Genomic DNA, 13,541 nt, shown 5'->3' with positions numbered 1-13,541 from the left:
AGGCTGGCACAGGGCATCACCACCACAAGTATTTCCAGTTGGGCTGGTGCTATGGGCACTCAGCAGAGCAGTTTGAGATGGCATTCCCCAGGGACTGAAGGAAAAGGGGTTGCTGCTGATGGATGAGGAACTGCCAGTAGTGACTGCAGGAATGAGGTGCAAGGAAGGGGTTTCCATCCCCAGATGCTGAGAGCAGGATGGAGAGGAGCTGAGACTCAGGCCCTCAGCTCTGCTCTCTATTTATATACTCTAAGGGAGTCTCTGAGAGCTTGTTAAACCACCTTTGTCAATAGGCTTTTCTTTAATAATGAAGGTTCTTAGCATTTATTTTGCTGCCTCACAAGCAGGTTTTTTTAATGATGGACAAAGGATGCTCAGTGGAGGACAGTGTGAGTTCGATGGGAAGATGCAGGACTTTGTATCTGGCCCAAAGAACCTCCCAATTAAAAGTCTGATTTTCACTTCTGTTTCTGCTTTGTGCTTGTGCTCCCATGTGCCACTGAGGCTGAATTGCAGCACTAAACCCAGCAGACCCACTCCCAAACACCACACTCAATTTGTGCTGGCTCCTGCTGCACAATGCCTAGATGCTGGCACTGGAGTGGTCAAAAGCAGGGTGGGTTCATATCCTACTTAAATAACTGTGGGCCTTTTTGAATTAGTTTTTCAAAGAAAAAACAGGTTTCTTTAAAAGAACATAATTAAAAGGGTTTTTTTTCACATCTCCGTGCACATACATCGATACAAAACTTCTGCTCTGGCCTCACACTTAGATTCTTGGTTGGAAACTCTCTGCTATGATTTTTTTAATCCAAAAATGAGTTGAGAACAAGTGGTAGCAGTGAATGTCCCTGTACACGCACACACAGAGCACTGGGTGAGGGAAGAACTGACCTTCCTGTGCAAGTCCTCCGGCAGCTTAAGGCCTTTCGATACACTGAATTGCTCCATCAAGGTTTTTATCAGGCGGCTGTCGGAGCCTGAGAGCAGCCAGAGGATCCTCTCCATGTTGTAGGGCTCCTGGGACAACAAGGCAATAGGTGAGTAGTGGAAATCCAGGTGTTTGTCTCAAGGGGAAAGCACCTGTGTGGATTCTCTAATGTCTCATGAGGGTTGAGGTCGTGCTGATGCGTTTGTCTTGGTGGAAGCTGGGGTGGGCTTAGTGTCTTTCCCCCTGCACACCTATGTCCCAAGACAAGTCTTTGGGAACACGATGTCTTTCAGACCTCTGACCTGTCAGAGCAGTTTGGCAGTGACCATCAGATTAAAAGTAAAACTAATAAAGGGACTACTGATAAATCAAAGGAGTGACCACATCGGTGCAATCACCTTGAGGAACCCAGTCTAATAACACACTCTGTATTTGAGAACCAGAAATATCCTGCTGTTTACTCAATGCTGCAGCTCCCGTGTGACTTAATGAGACACCCAGCTCCCTGCAGGGCTGACCCATGATCTTTATGAACACACAAGGCACATACAGGGCCTGACTGGCCTGTATGGAGCAATGGGTGTTGCAACACTGCAGCAAAACTTGGTGCAAGACCATACAAGAGGGTCCCAATTCACTGCTCACTGTCTCATTCCTGCATGCTCACAAGCATGGAGAAACATTCACCCGGGTGGTTTGGCCAAGATACTTTGTAGGGACAGACAGGACAAGGGGTACCTGAGTCCTCATCACATCTCCTGGGTTCAAGCACTGGTTCTCTATTCCTCTTAGCAGCTGGCAGTGCCTGTGACCTTTCGTCTCTTCATCCTGACCTAACTTAGCAAGTCATCAGAACTTACTCAGCCTTTTGTGTCCTTATCTGAGTGTCTTATGGCCTCAGTCTTGTTCTTCATCTTCCCACCGTCATCTCCCAGAGCCTCCATCCTGTAATCTTCAGTCTAGTCTGGATGAGCCTTTTGCTTTAGGCTGTCCCCTGGTTTAGGCTGTCCTGAGAAGCTACGTGTCAGAGTGCTTGGACTCCAATGAGCTGATACTGGAGGTGCCTCCAGCACCCTCCTGACATCCTTCCTCCCATCCTTCCTTCTGCTGCTCCCACGTCCAGACCTACTCCTTTCCCCTCCATTCACACCAGCATTATGGTTTCCACTGCAGATCACTACATTGACACCAGTAAGTTGAACTCAGACAGGACACTGTACAAGTATTGGCCTTGCCATTTAAGTTATTAGCCAACTATCTGGTCTGGTTTTGTCCTGTGCCTCTAAAATCGAACAGGAGAACACTGGAGCCCAGTCTGGAGGACAGGTGAAGGTGGAGACTGTTCCCAAGGAATGTTTCGGCATGTGGACGTGAGCTGTGTGGTGCTTCCTGACCTCAGGGCCAGAGAATAGCCTTGGGTTGGCTTTACATAGTGCTAAGAAACAGCATCTGCTGTAATTCCTGCCGGGGTTCATCTGTTGTAATCCCTGCTGGGGTAGCTCCTTACAAGGCTCATCCACACTGGACCTTCAACTCTTCAGTTAGTGTCTAGCTGGAAAGTTTGCTCTGCTTTAGCTTAGTCTGCAGAAGAGGCAACCTAAAGAGGTTGTGCACTCTCCATCCTCGAAGGTTTCCAACACCCAGCTGGCCAAAGTCCTGAGCAACCCAGTCTGACCTCAGGCCTGACCCTGTTTGAGCAGGTCCCAACTAGACACCTCTTGAATTACAGCATAAATGAACTGTTGAACTATGGAAACATTCACATGGTTGCTTCAGGTGTGAGCTGAACCATGATGTGCCATGCAGTGGTGGAGAGGGATGTGCAGATGGGTCAGTCCACCCATCCAGCTTCTTAGGAATCTCTGGATCACCCCACTCGGCTGCCTTCCCTCGTGATCCCAAAGTCTTGTGTATGCTTAGTGCCCCAGGGACATGGGTCGAGAGGAGCCCAGCTACCCTTTGAGCTTTGAAGAGCTCCACAAATCCATATATCAGGAGGAAAGTCAAGCTGCAGACCACAACAGTCTGGTGATAGGGGCATAATGACTCACAAACTGCAAAGCATGGTGTTTGAACAGCTTTTGGAAAATCCAGGTAGCTTAAGGGCCATAGTGATACACCACCAAGTGTTTCACACTTTGATCACTTGTTTGGAAGCAGATCCAATCCCTGTGGATCACAGGGTAGGTATGAAATGGGAGGTATTTGCTTCCAGGTGTTTGGTTTCTGTACCTCCATGACTTCTCATTTCTGAGGCCTTTGCCTACCTGCTGAGACTTGTTCTGCTCTGAGCAAGCTGCACATGGCCATAGAAGAGGCACTTCTGGGCTTCCTTACCTTCTTCCTGGTCTCCTCCTTTCAGAAGCATCAACAAAGCCTTTGAAACATGATGGGATTTATAGTTTTCCACGTTTTGAGGAAACATCCCTCTCTTGCTGACCTCACTCAAATGAAACCCCAGAACCCAGCATGAAGATTACAAAGTCAAGCCTTGAGAAGCGAGGAAGAAGGCATTTGATCAATCTCAGCTCAGCACACTGGAGCATAAATGCTTGTATGAGTCACACCTCTTCATGCACCGCTGAGAGGCATTGCCAGTGGCAGAATTATGCTCTCATAAACCACGTAGAACAGAGTACAAGGGAAAAAAACCCATATAATATCTGGTATTTTCCCATTTTGGCCAGTTCATTCCATACCTGAATATCCATGGCTGATGCTAACGTAGGCTTCACGCTCTCTGACAGTGAGAAATCTCCGTGTTGGACCGCCCTGTGAATGATGTCATTGCTGTTAACCACAGCAACAAGGCGAATTGGCAGACCCATTTTCTGGGCAATACAGCCAGCTGGGATAAAAAGGAATGAAGAATAAACACTTGATGAAGAAACTAGCAAAGAAGTCATTGTACAAATGGAGCATATATTTCGGAAGCAGATGCAAATGGCATTCTCTAATACAGAGGGGTTGGAACTACATGATCTTAAGGTCCTTTCCAACCCAAACCATTCTATGATTTTATGACTCTGAGATATCTGTCTTTTAATGCTTTGGTAGAACACCAGATTACAAAGTCCAGGGGTGCAATGCTTCACCTACCATCAAACACTGACCCTTGGGCACCTCCGCCTGTGAAGGTGCATGAGCAGGGGACTGGGAGGTCAGGCAGTTGTTATTCGAGCAAGAGAGATGAAGCTTTTGGGCTCTTGCAGCTTAATGCTGCCACAGATGGGCAGCCTGGAAGTGCAGTGAATGCACTTGAGTGCATCAAATCCTTTATTGCTTTCGTAAGACAGTTGTACATCTATTTTCTAGTGTGAGGTGTCCCTGCCCATGGCAGGGGGTTGGAAGTGGATGATCTTAAGGCCCTTTCCAACCCAAACCATTCTACGATTCTGTGATTCTATGATTTTGGGATTGAGGCAATCAAAGACTCACATTTAGAAGGCCAGATTATGCAATTAAGCGTGATTCTTTTGACTGTACACTATGCAAACCAGAGTAGGACTAGGCAGGACTGCACACAAAGCAGAGCCGCAGTATTTTCCCTCTTCTCAGGATCAGACACATTCTGTCCTCTTCTAATGTGCCCATCCTCAAGATAGCTACAGTCATCACCAAAGGGTGGTGTGGCTTTTTCTGCACATTGCAAATCCTCAGTGACCCCTGAATGACTAATAACCAGACATAAGTAATAGAATGTAAGTGGTTCTGAAGAAACCCTACCAGAGAGTGGGTGTTTTAATAAACAGCAATACCCAGTATCTGCAATGCACTTTTAGTCCATAGGTCAAGCACTCTCTTCCTTATCTAACCTGTCTTCGTCTCTCTTCACCTGTGATATTTCCTCCTCCTCCTGTTGGCACAACAATTTCCACCACTGGCAGCGGGGTGGTATCCAGGGACGGGGCGCATTGGAAGTAAGCATAGAAGTGGTGAGCGATCTGCACCATAATCCTGGACCAATTGACTGAATTCAAGCTCATCAGGTTGTATTTTCTGGCAAAATCAACATCAGCAAACAGTTCCTTGATGGGCACATCGATTTCATCGCTGTTCCCATGAGCTGTCAGAAGGAGAAAGGGAAGATTAGATCTGCCAACATCAGTGCATCAGGCACAAGGCATTTCTGCTCAGACATAGGGTCAGTCTCAAGCCCTGGGCTTTGCTGCAGCTGAGGATGTCCTGAGATGCCCATCTGCCTTTTGGGAGCCAGGGGTTGAGCCATCCACTGTGTGGATGCTGCGTGGCTTCTGCAGACATTGCACTCTGGGCTCTTGCTGATCCCAAGTATATATTAACGAGGAAGGCAAATACCTGCATCTCCTATGAGATGCCAAGGTGAGACCTGGGGACAGCGGAGCACCCAGAGGTGATTCCTAGCCATGGGGACAGCACAGCGGTAAGGGATAAGCCACCATGAAGATGGTGGGACAGAGGGAAGGGATGACCCTCAATCCTTTTAGTGCCAAGAAATGGCCCTGAATTCAGTGCAACTAAACACCCACTGCCTGCATGAGGCAGCTCTGATCTGTGGCCAGAAGAAAAGGAAGCCTTGACCCACTTGGTGATCAAACTGGGGACATGTACTACAGGCTCCTGTTAGCCAGATGTCTGGGCATAGTGACCATGGTGGCAATGACTTGGATGGCTGCAGCTACTAAAGCAACAACCCCCTGAGACTTTTAGATTCATGGTTTTGACACGGCAGGGCCATAAAGTGGACAACCCAACAGCAACACCAACCAGCAAAGATGTGGATGTTGTCTTCAATGACGGTGGTCATCTGAAGTTCCTGTATCTGGGTGCAAAACCCCTTGGGCAGCAGAACAAAGATGTCCATGTTCTTCTGCCCTCTCACGCTCTCAATGGCAGAGCTCCCTGTGTCCCCTGAAGTCCCTGTTTAAAGTGAGGGAGAACCAAGAAAAGCAAAAAGGTTGATGTGTCAGACAAACCTGTATCACCGCACCGTAAGAAAAAGATGCAGAGATGCTCCTTGAGATGCTCGTGGCAGGAGCAGCCACCCTGCCATTGCCCAGAGATCATTCACCAGCCACCCATAATGCAATACTACCCAGGTCCTCTACGGGTAGGGCCATGGGATGATGGTTCTCAAGGTAAAGACCTCCCCTCCACAAAGAGACGTACTCACCCACCACAACGGTGACGTGCTTTTGCTTCTTCTCCAAGAAGTACTGTAAGAACTGCCCCGTGCAGGACAAGGACAGGTCCTTAAATGCGTAAGTAACCCCATGCCAGAGCTCCAAAACGTTCAGCCCATCTTTCAGCCTGGATAGATGGATGACATCCTTGTGTCTGAACCTGCTGAAGGCCCTGTCGATCAGGTCTATAGGGAAAATGGTTAAAGGGGCTGTTAGAGGAGTATTTTGGTGACCCATGCCTTCCTGCACCTGCACTCTTCATGCACAACCAAAGACTCTCAGTTGGTGGAGAGATGACAGATATACAACAACTTATTCATAGTTATTGAGAGTAAACCAGTCCAGCGGCATTGTGTTGGACAGCTCTATAGCAAATCACCCCAGGGAACACCCAACACAATCAGAGCAAACTGTGTTACAATATAAAACACAGGAAACCAGGATTTTACCATAAAGCGCTGTTGAGGCGGGGGTTGTAGCTGCCCTCTGGCGGAGTGATAGCTGTTAGGTGTTAAAAACACTAAAAATCAGGCTCAATGAGAGAGTGGAGCAGCAGAAAGCCCTGGTGGAGGGCAGGTCTGGAGCACACCAGGGTGCCCCAGCAACAAACAGGGCCACAGCATCAGCTATCACTGTTGCAGTCACCAGAATCCCTATTTGCACATGGAGCACAGAAGGTAGCAACCCCAACAAGGGGAGATTCTCCTCCCAGACAGAGAAGAATAGGGTACAGAAAGCAGCAGGGAGTGAAGCAGCAGGCTCCATCCTCTGGAGGCTGTGAATAGGATGGAGTGAAGGCAGGCAGATGCACTGAGCACCCCAAAACCCTGGTGCACATCCCTGTGAGCAGCCAGTTGAGGCTCACCATTGAGTGTGCTCCGTGGAACCTGGTCGGCCGTGATGAAGAGGGAGCACAGCTCCTTCACCAGCTCCGGGTAGGAGAGGCTGCTCCACCTCCGCAGGGTGTCCCGGTCCAGTGAGGGGATGCACTTGGGCATGAAGAGGCCCCCATCGGATGCAAAGCCAGAGAAGAGGGTCCCCTCGAAGTCGACGGTCCCCGCGCCTCCCCGTGTGCTGATGTACTCCATGGTGGTGCTGGGGAGACACTGCAGTCACTGCCAGGGCCCTCAGCACCCCTACACTGGGAACAGCCCCACATCCCAAACTGTGGAATGGTGTGAGGTGTCCCTGCCCATGATAGGGTTGGAAATGGATGACTTTAAGGTCCTTTCCAACCCAAATCGTTCCGTGATTCTATAGAACTTCCCTTGTGGACAGACAGACAGCCTCAGGGAAGAAATTACTTCCTCCCCAAAAAGCCACAGGGAGCTGGAGCAGCCGCGGCTGGCAGAGGACACACATCATTTTGCAGGCAGTGGAAACGCTGCCTGGGATTTGCATGGAGGTGGCTGGAGCCTCCTCATCCCGCTTTCCCTGCGCCATTCCCACCATGCCCTGGACACACTTCCTGGCTTAAGCAAAGCCCTGATGGCGTAGAAGTCGCTGCGCAAGCACGTCATGTCCCCTGCAGGCTACTTGCAAAAGCTGGAGCTTTACAATTAAAAGTAGATAAATAAAGAGAAGGAAATAACTAGGTTTTTTTGAGACTGATTTTTGCCAAAGGGGTTAAATGAAGGATGGGATTTAACTCAATGTAGGAAGGGCTGAGTTAAACACTCTGGATTCATGCAAATCCCACCGAGCAGCCGCCGGCGCTGCTGATAGAAGCCCTCTTTCACCCTGATCCCATGTATCTCCATAGCCATTCCCACCTCAGACACTCAGGCAGCCCCTCGGCACAGCCACAGGCTGCTTGACCCCAGCACAGAGGCAGGAAAGCAGCCCAGAAACTCACCCCCAGCCCTTGTAACCGGCCCTTTGCACCCTTTGCACTTGTGCTCACGGGAAACTTCTCCCCGCTGCAGCGCACCGATGTTCCCCTCGGCACACTCGGTCCCCCTGCACCGAGCCTGGGAATGGGAATATGAGGGAAAGATGGAGATGAGCTGCTCCTGGTGGGGCCGGACACGGGGCAAGGGGCAGGAGGCACAAGCTGCAGTGGGGCAGAAAGCTGGTTAAGTATTAGAAGATAGGTTTTAGCCATGAGGGTGATTAAGCAGGGCATGGAGAGCTTGTGGTCTGCAGCGTAACCCCAGAGGAACTCAAAACTCAGCTGGAGAAGCACTGAGGCACCTGATTTAACTGTGAGGTTGGGCTCAAAACTGAGATTGAACCTGCTGAAAGCAGGGTTTGGGTGGGAAACCTCCAGAGGTCTCTTCCAGCCAAAATCAGTCTGTATTCAGCTGAGCCTGCGAGGCTGGGATGTGATAACAGCTCTATCCCACCACTGGGGAAACTGAGGCACAAGACGAAGTGGGGACATATGTGGGGTTGGACTTAAAAACTTCAGTTCTCCTTTGCAGGGAAGGGCTGTGCATCCCTTTTCTTACCTTCTAGTTTAGTAAATAAGTGGGTTTTGAAGGAAAAGATCAACACAGGACTGGGGCTGCATGGACTCAGGGTGCAGGAAGTCAAGTCACTAAGGTACAAAGGACAGCTGATAACAGCCAGATGTGAGCCAGGAAGCTCATGTGTGCAGTAAGGGACACATGGTTACCAAAGCACCAGAGACCAACCCAACACAGTCCCTCTCTTGCTCTGGTGAGTAACTGGAGCAATGAGAAAAGTCTCTGATAGAGAGTGGTCCAGTCCTTTCCCTGGGCACTGATGTGGAAATGGGCTTTTCTACAACCAGCATTCAACAAACACATCCATTTTCTGACCAACTTTACTAAATCACCCAGAAATGGAGCTACTTATCTATAGCTATATAAGTTCTGTCACTCAACCAGCCCATATCTCCCTACTGCAGGGAGGTCTGTGCTTAAGGATTCTCATTACATTGCAAAGATGAAGCCTGAGCCATCCAAATCTGCTGTGGCCCCAGCATCCTCTCCACACCCACAGCCACCAGGTCCTCATCCCACATTGGCATGTAGTGGGATGCTGACCCTGTAATGGGGGTCCCTCCCCATCCCAGATGCGCATAGAAGTCCTTTCACAGGGCACTGGAAAACACAGGCAGTGGAGCTGGACCTTCTTCTTCACAGGTGATGTTTAAATCAATGGTGAAACCTCCCCACATCCATCCTTGGAGTCACTGAAAGCCTCCAGGGTCACCAGGCTGTTGGCAGTGCCTCCAGAAAGGAGCCTTAGCCCCTCATCATGCTCCAGTGGTAGCTGGCACAATAATCTTCAAGTAGCATCTCTGGAAAAGAAACAGAGAAATACTAGAAAATACTAAATAGAAATAAATATAATAAACTAGAAGTAAAGAAAATACTAAAAGCTGCAGGATACCTGATATTTCCTCCTCTGCTCTAACCTCTCCCATGACAGCGTGCCAAGGTGAAGTCAGGATTTTCCTCCCTTGCAGCAGTCTCTGCCCATGCAGAGGCAGAGCACACTTTGAACCCAGCTCAAATTTAGGCTAGAACAAGGAAAGGATCAAATCCATGGGGAAAGCTGCACAAGCTGATAGTTTTTATTACTATTGTAATAATTTGATATCACCAATGAGCATCTGATCACCTCCACAAGGGTTACACAGCACATCCCACCTACTCCGATCACCATGAGACTTTATGCCTCTGGGCATTCACTTACCATACATCTAATACTTTTAATGTGTACATTACCTGTGTGAGACGACTTCAATGATTCATCTAATGTATTTATTTATTTCAAGTGAAGAGCTTATAATGAAACTTAGGAACCCTTTAGCATTACAACCCTCCAGGGTGCATACAGGAACCCTGCAATAAAGAAGAGGGTTATACCAGGTCACCTGCTGCTCTGCATCGACAGAAGGAAATAGTAGCAGGGCTGTTGCCACAGCTTTATCTATGTTCTGGGCCTATCAGCAGTGATAGCCCTTGCTAATGAGATCACAGATTGCTGCTTTGATGCCAGGGACTGCTTATGTGGCAGCTATGGGCCAGTATAAAACTCAAGGGGAGCACATAGGACACGCACTGGGGGGACAGTGCTGTTTACTGGGAGGGCTTTTCCCACATTTAGCCCCACAGTTTCCATGCATTCAATTTTAGAGTGCTATTTCTTTAATATTATCTTGACTTCTAAAAGGAAGGAGGGGAATAGAGGGCCTGTGCTGCTGCACATCAGCCTGTCAGGGCTCATCCACTGCAGCAACAGATCCAGAGCTGGAAAACATAATAGCCTTTAATTAACCTGGTCTTACTCAATGCCTCCGTGTTCCTGCTGGGATTTGCATTTCCACTTTGTACCTTGTCTCTTCCTGAGCAATTCCTGCTCTTTGGACTCACATGTCAGGAATCAGCTGTATTTGCAAACCCTGGCTAAGGCTGCTCTCAGACTTTGCCAACCTTTTTCTCTTGTACTGCAGCAGTTTTCATCCCTTCAGATGGAATTTCCTCTGCCTTTCCTCCCACCACAGGCATCCCAAAACATGGCAAGGACTGAGGAAGCAGAAGGGCACATACAGCAGCGAGAAGCCGTTTTTCCTGCACAACTCACTCCAATATTTCAGGTCTCACCCAGAACATTGCAGCACTCAACTCAGACCTTATAGCTCCCTACAACTGCCTGACAGGAGGATAGAGCCAGGAGGGGGCTGGTCTCTGCTCCCAAGGAACAAGGGATGGGACAAGAGGAAATGGCCTCAAGCTGCACCAGGGCAGGTTTAGCTGGAGCTGAGGAACAATTCCTTGCCCGGAGGGTGATCAGGCATTGGAACAGGCTGCCCAGGGCAGGGCTGGAGTCACCGTCCCTGCAAGTGTGCACACAATGGGTAGACAAGGCCCTCAGTGACACGGGTTAGTGGTGGCCTTGGCACTGCTGGGATGATGTTGGACTTGATGAGCTTAAAAGGTCTTTTCCAACCCAGCTGATTCTGTGATTCTATGGGGACCGCGGGCTCTGGCAGAGCCACCGGTGCATCCCCGTGTCACTAGATGGCGGCAGTGCCTCGCATCTACCGAGGAGCCTCGTCCTTGCACCCGCGCTCCGCACCCTCCCAGCGCTCACTCCAGCTTTCCGGCCATGGATGCACAGCATCCCACCGGGATTCCAGGCACCACCTCTCCGAAGAGCCCCATTTGGGAGCCGAGGAAGAGGAGGCACAGGCGATGCCCTGCGGCAGGAGGCCAGGCTATAGAGCGGGGTGAGCCAGCGCAAAAGCTTGTCAGGGTGAGAAAGAGGTTCTTTATGTTCACCCCATCTTCTCCTTGGGGTTCTATCACCCTCCTTCCAGCAGGGTCTCTCATCCCCTGTTTTGTCTCTAGAGCCTAACTCTATAGAGAGACTCAGAAAGGGGCACATGGGAAGACCCCAACTTGCCTCTAGGACAAAAATGCACCCAGTTTAGTACAAAAGCACCACGTAAACCTGAGCAGCACAAAAATCTCCCCATACTTCCCTGTTTTGTCTCTACCCATGAGCTGTCTAAAAACCATACACACACCTATAAGTGAACCAAGCTTTCAGACCTATAAGTGACCTGAGCAATGCCAGGCAGGTCCAGCAAGCAGGTGATAAGGATGCTTGGGGTTGTGCAATGCCGTTTACCACCTCATAGAGAGTACATCCCAGTGGGAAGAGTGTTATGTTGTCTGAGAAAAAGTATATAAGTTTGTCATTGGGGACTGTTGAAGAAAATACACTTCTCCTGCCCTCTCATGCACAGAAGTATGAACTTTCACAGAGAAAACAGGGAGATTCCATGTACAAACTGTAAGGTTTTGGCCAGAAATCAAACTGTTTCAGTTCTGCCTTTCTCAGAGGCAGACCTACACGTAGGTGAGGTTCAGAGATCTATGGCAGGAAAGGGGCTAGGGAAATCTGTAGCTACACAGGTAAATGTGCACCCAGAATCATTTGTTTGAGCCTCATGTCATGTAACTGAGTAAGTTACCAGTATCTCAGCTGACATGAAATAGTTCCACATGGGACAACACCTTTTCTCACCTACAAACGTACACACACACTTTTCCACCTCAACTTGTGGTGATTTTGCAGGGCAAGGAGCTGCCAGCACATCGGCTGGGTTCAATGCTCTTTCCTCACCACAAGGTGTTTCACAACAACCTCAAGGACACCCGTGTTGTGGTTTGGGTGTTGGAGACCAAAGTGCAGGATACACTTTCAAAGGCAGAGCAGAAAGGGAGTGCGAGGGTGGGATAGTGCAGTGCTGGCTCCTCTGTTGGGACATTGCAGACTATTACCTGAGGAGGTTGTGCAACCTGCTCCTGCTGCATCAAAGTTTACATTAAACACTAGGGATAAATTTTATCTCAAAATTTGCAATCCCATAGGATATGGGCTCTGTGACCACCTATCAGGGATGCAGTAAGGAAGGGGTGGTGGAGCCTGAGTAGTTACAGCTCATTTGCTTTATCACCTTCTCCAGGTGACTTTGGGAAAGTCAGTCAGTGCCTGTGTGCTCCATTATGTGCAAAGCAGAGATATCTGTGCTCAGGGAGATGCTTGAACTAAAGCAAACACGGCAGCAGCACCAAGTGGGACGTGCCCAGTGGCAATCTAGACTTTGCCCACAGCTCTGGCCTTGATGGCGCTGTGGTTGTTTCCCATGGAGCATCCCCCTGGCCGTGAACCTGGTGAAAACTTGGGTGCTCTCAGACCCCATGCAACCTCAAAAGCAGTATCCTGCCTCTGCATTGCTCCTGTGCCATTGCTTTCCCCAGCCAAGGAGCACCATCTGCTAGGGAAACTCTTGGGGGCTTTTGTTTGGACTTTCCTTTACTTTAAACACAAACTGTGGTTGTATATTTGGCTCAGAGAGAGACAGGAACAGTGGTCTTTGGGTCCGAGCACCCTCACATTCACTCTGGAGCGGTGAACATAGAAGAGTGACGATCACCCCTGTGGCTCCACTGGATATCATGGGTGTGGGGCACCAAGTCAACTGCTTTGACAGGGATATTACATTTATGAAAAGCCATTTCAGGGAACAAGACATTCATACAGTGCATGTGTGTGCTGTGATGGGTTGCTTGCCAGGACTCACGTGCAAACAGTGGGGCGCGCAGACACACAGGCTCCTCCTCATGCCTGTATAGGCCTGGGAAGCTCTCCTTGACTAATTAGCTGCAATCTACTGGTAGCAGTGATTAAGTGAGCTGCTATGCTTGATAAATGAAGATTGGGGAGAGCTGGAGAGGTGACAGTCAGGATTTGAGTTCATCTGACAAGTGTGGATGCTGCTGCTCTTTGCATTCCAGCATGCAGGTCTACACTTGGTCCCATGCCCCACTGTATCTCCACACAGTGGAGTTTACATATCCATGGGATTACATATCTCCATCTGATCCTTCATGCACCTGGATCAGATGGAGACATCTGCACTGCAGCCATGTGGTGGGGTGAGATGAAACCCACTCACTTAGGTT

The 13,541-nt window shown here is 49.3% G+C and overlaps 1 protein-coding gene across 1 annotated transcript in view; it reads right to left on the bottom strand.

Moving 5' to 3' along the window:
- THNSL2 (threonine synthase-like 2 (S. cerevisiae)) overlaps positions 1-7,193 on the bottom strand; it is a gene marked incomplete at its 3' end in the record, with an annotated part of 7,672 nt that extends 479 nt beyond the window's left edge. The window contains exons 1-6 of the mRNA XM_010019879.1: positions 6,959-7,193; positions 6,084-6,278; positions 5,678-5,830; positions 4,767-4,997; positions 3,631-3,779; positions 895-1,020 (exon numbers count right to left, since the gene is read on the bottom strand). Coding sequence (XP_010018181.1) covers positions 895-1,020; positions 3,631-3,779; positions 4,767-4,997; positions 5,678-5,830; positions 6,084-6,278; positions 6,959-7,181 — 1,077 coding nt within the window. The remainder of the gene's footprint in view (positions 1-894; positions 1,021-3,630; positions 3,780-4,766; positions 4,998-5,677; positions 5,831-6,083; positions 6,279-6,958) is intronic.
- Between the last annotated feature and the right edge of the window lie 6,348 nt (positions 7,194-13,541).

This window comes from Nestor notabilis, unplaced genomic scaffold (genome assembly GCF_000696875.1).
Source record: "Nestor notabilis isolate BGI_N333 unplaced genomic scaffold, ASM69687v1 scaffold5148, whole genome shotgun sequence".
NCBI classification, from domain to species: Eukaryota; Metazoa; Chordata; class Aves; order Psittaciformes; family Psittacidae; genus Nestor; species Nestor notabilis.
Note: the sequence above shows the minus strand (reverse complement) of the source record. Positions and strands in the feature narration are given on the sequence as shown.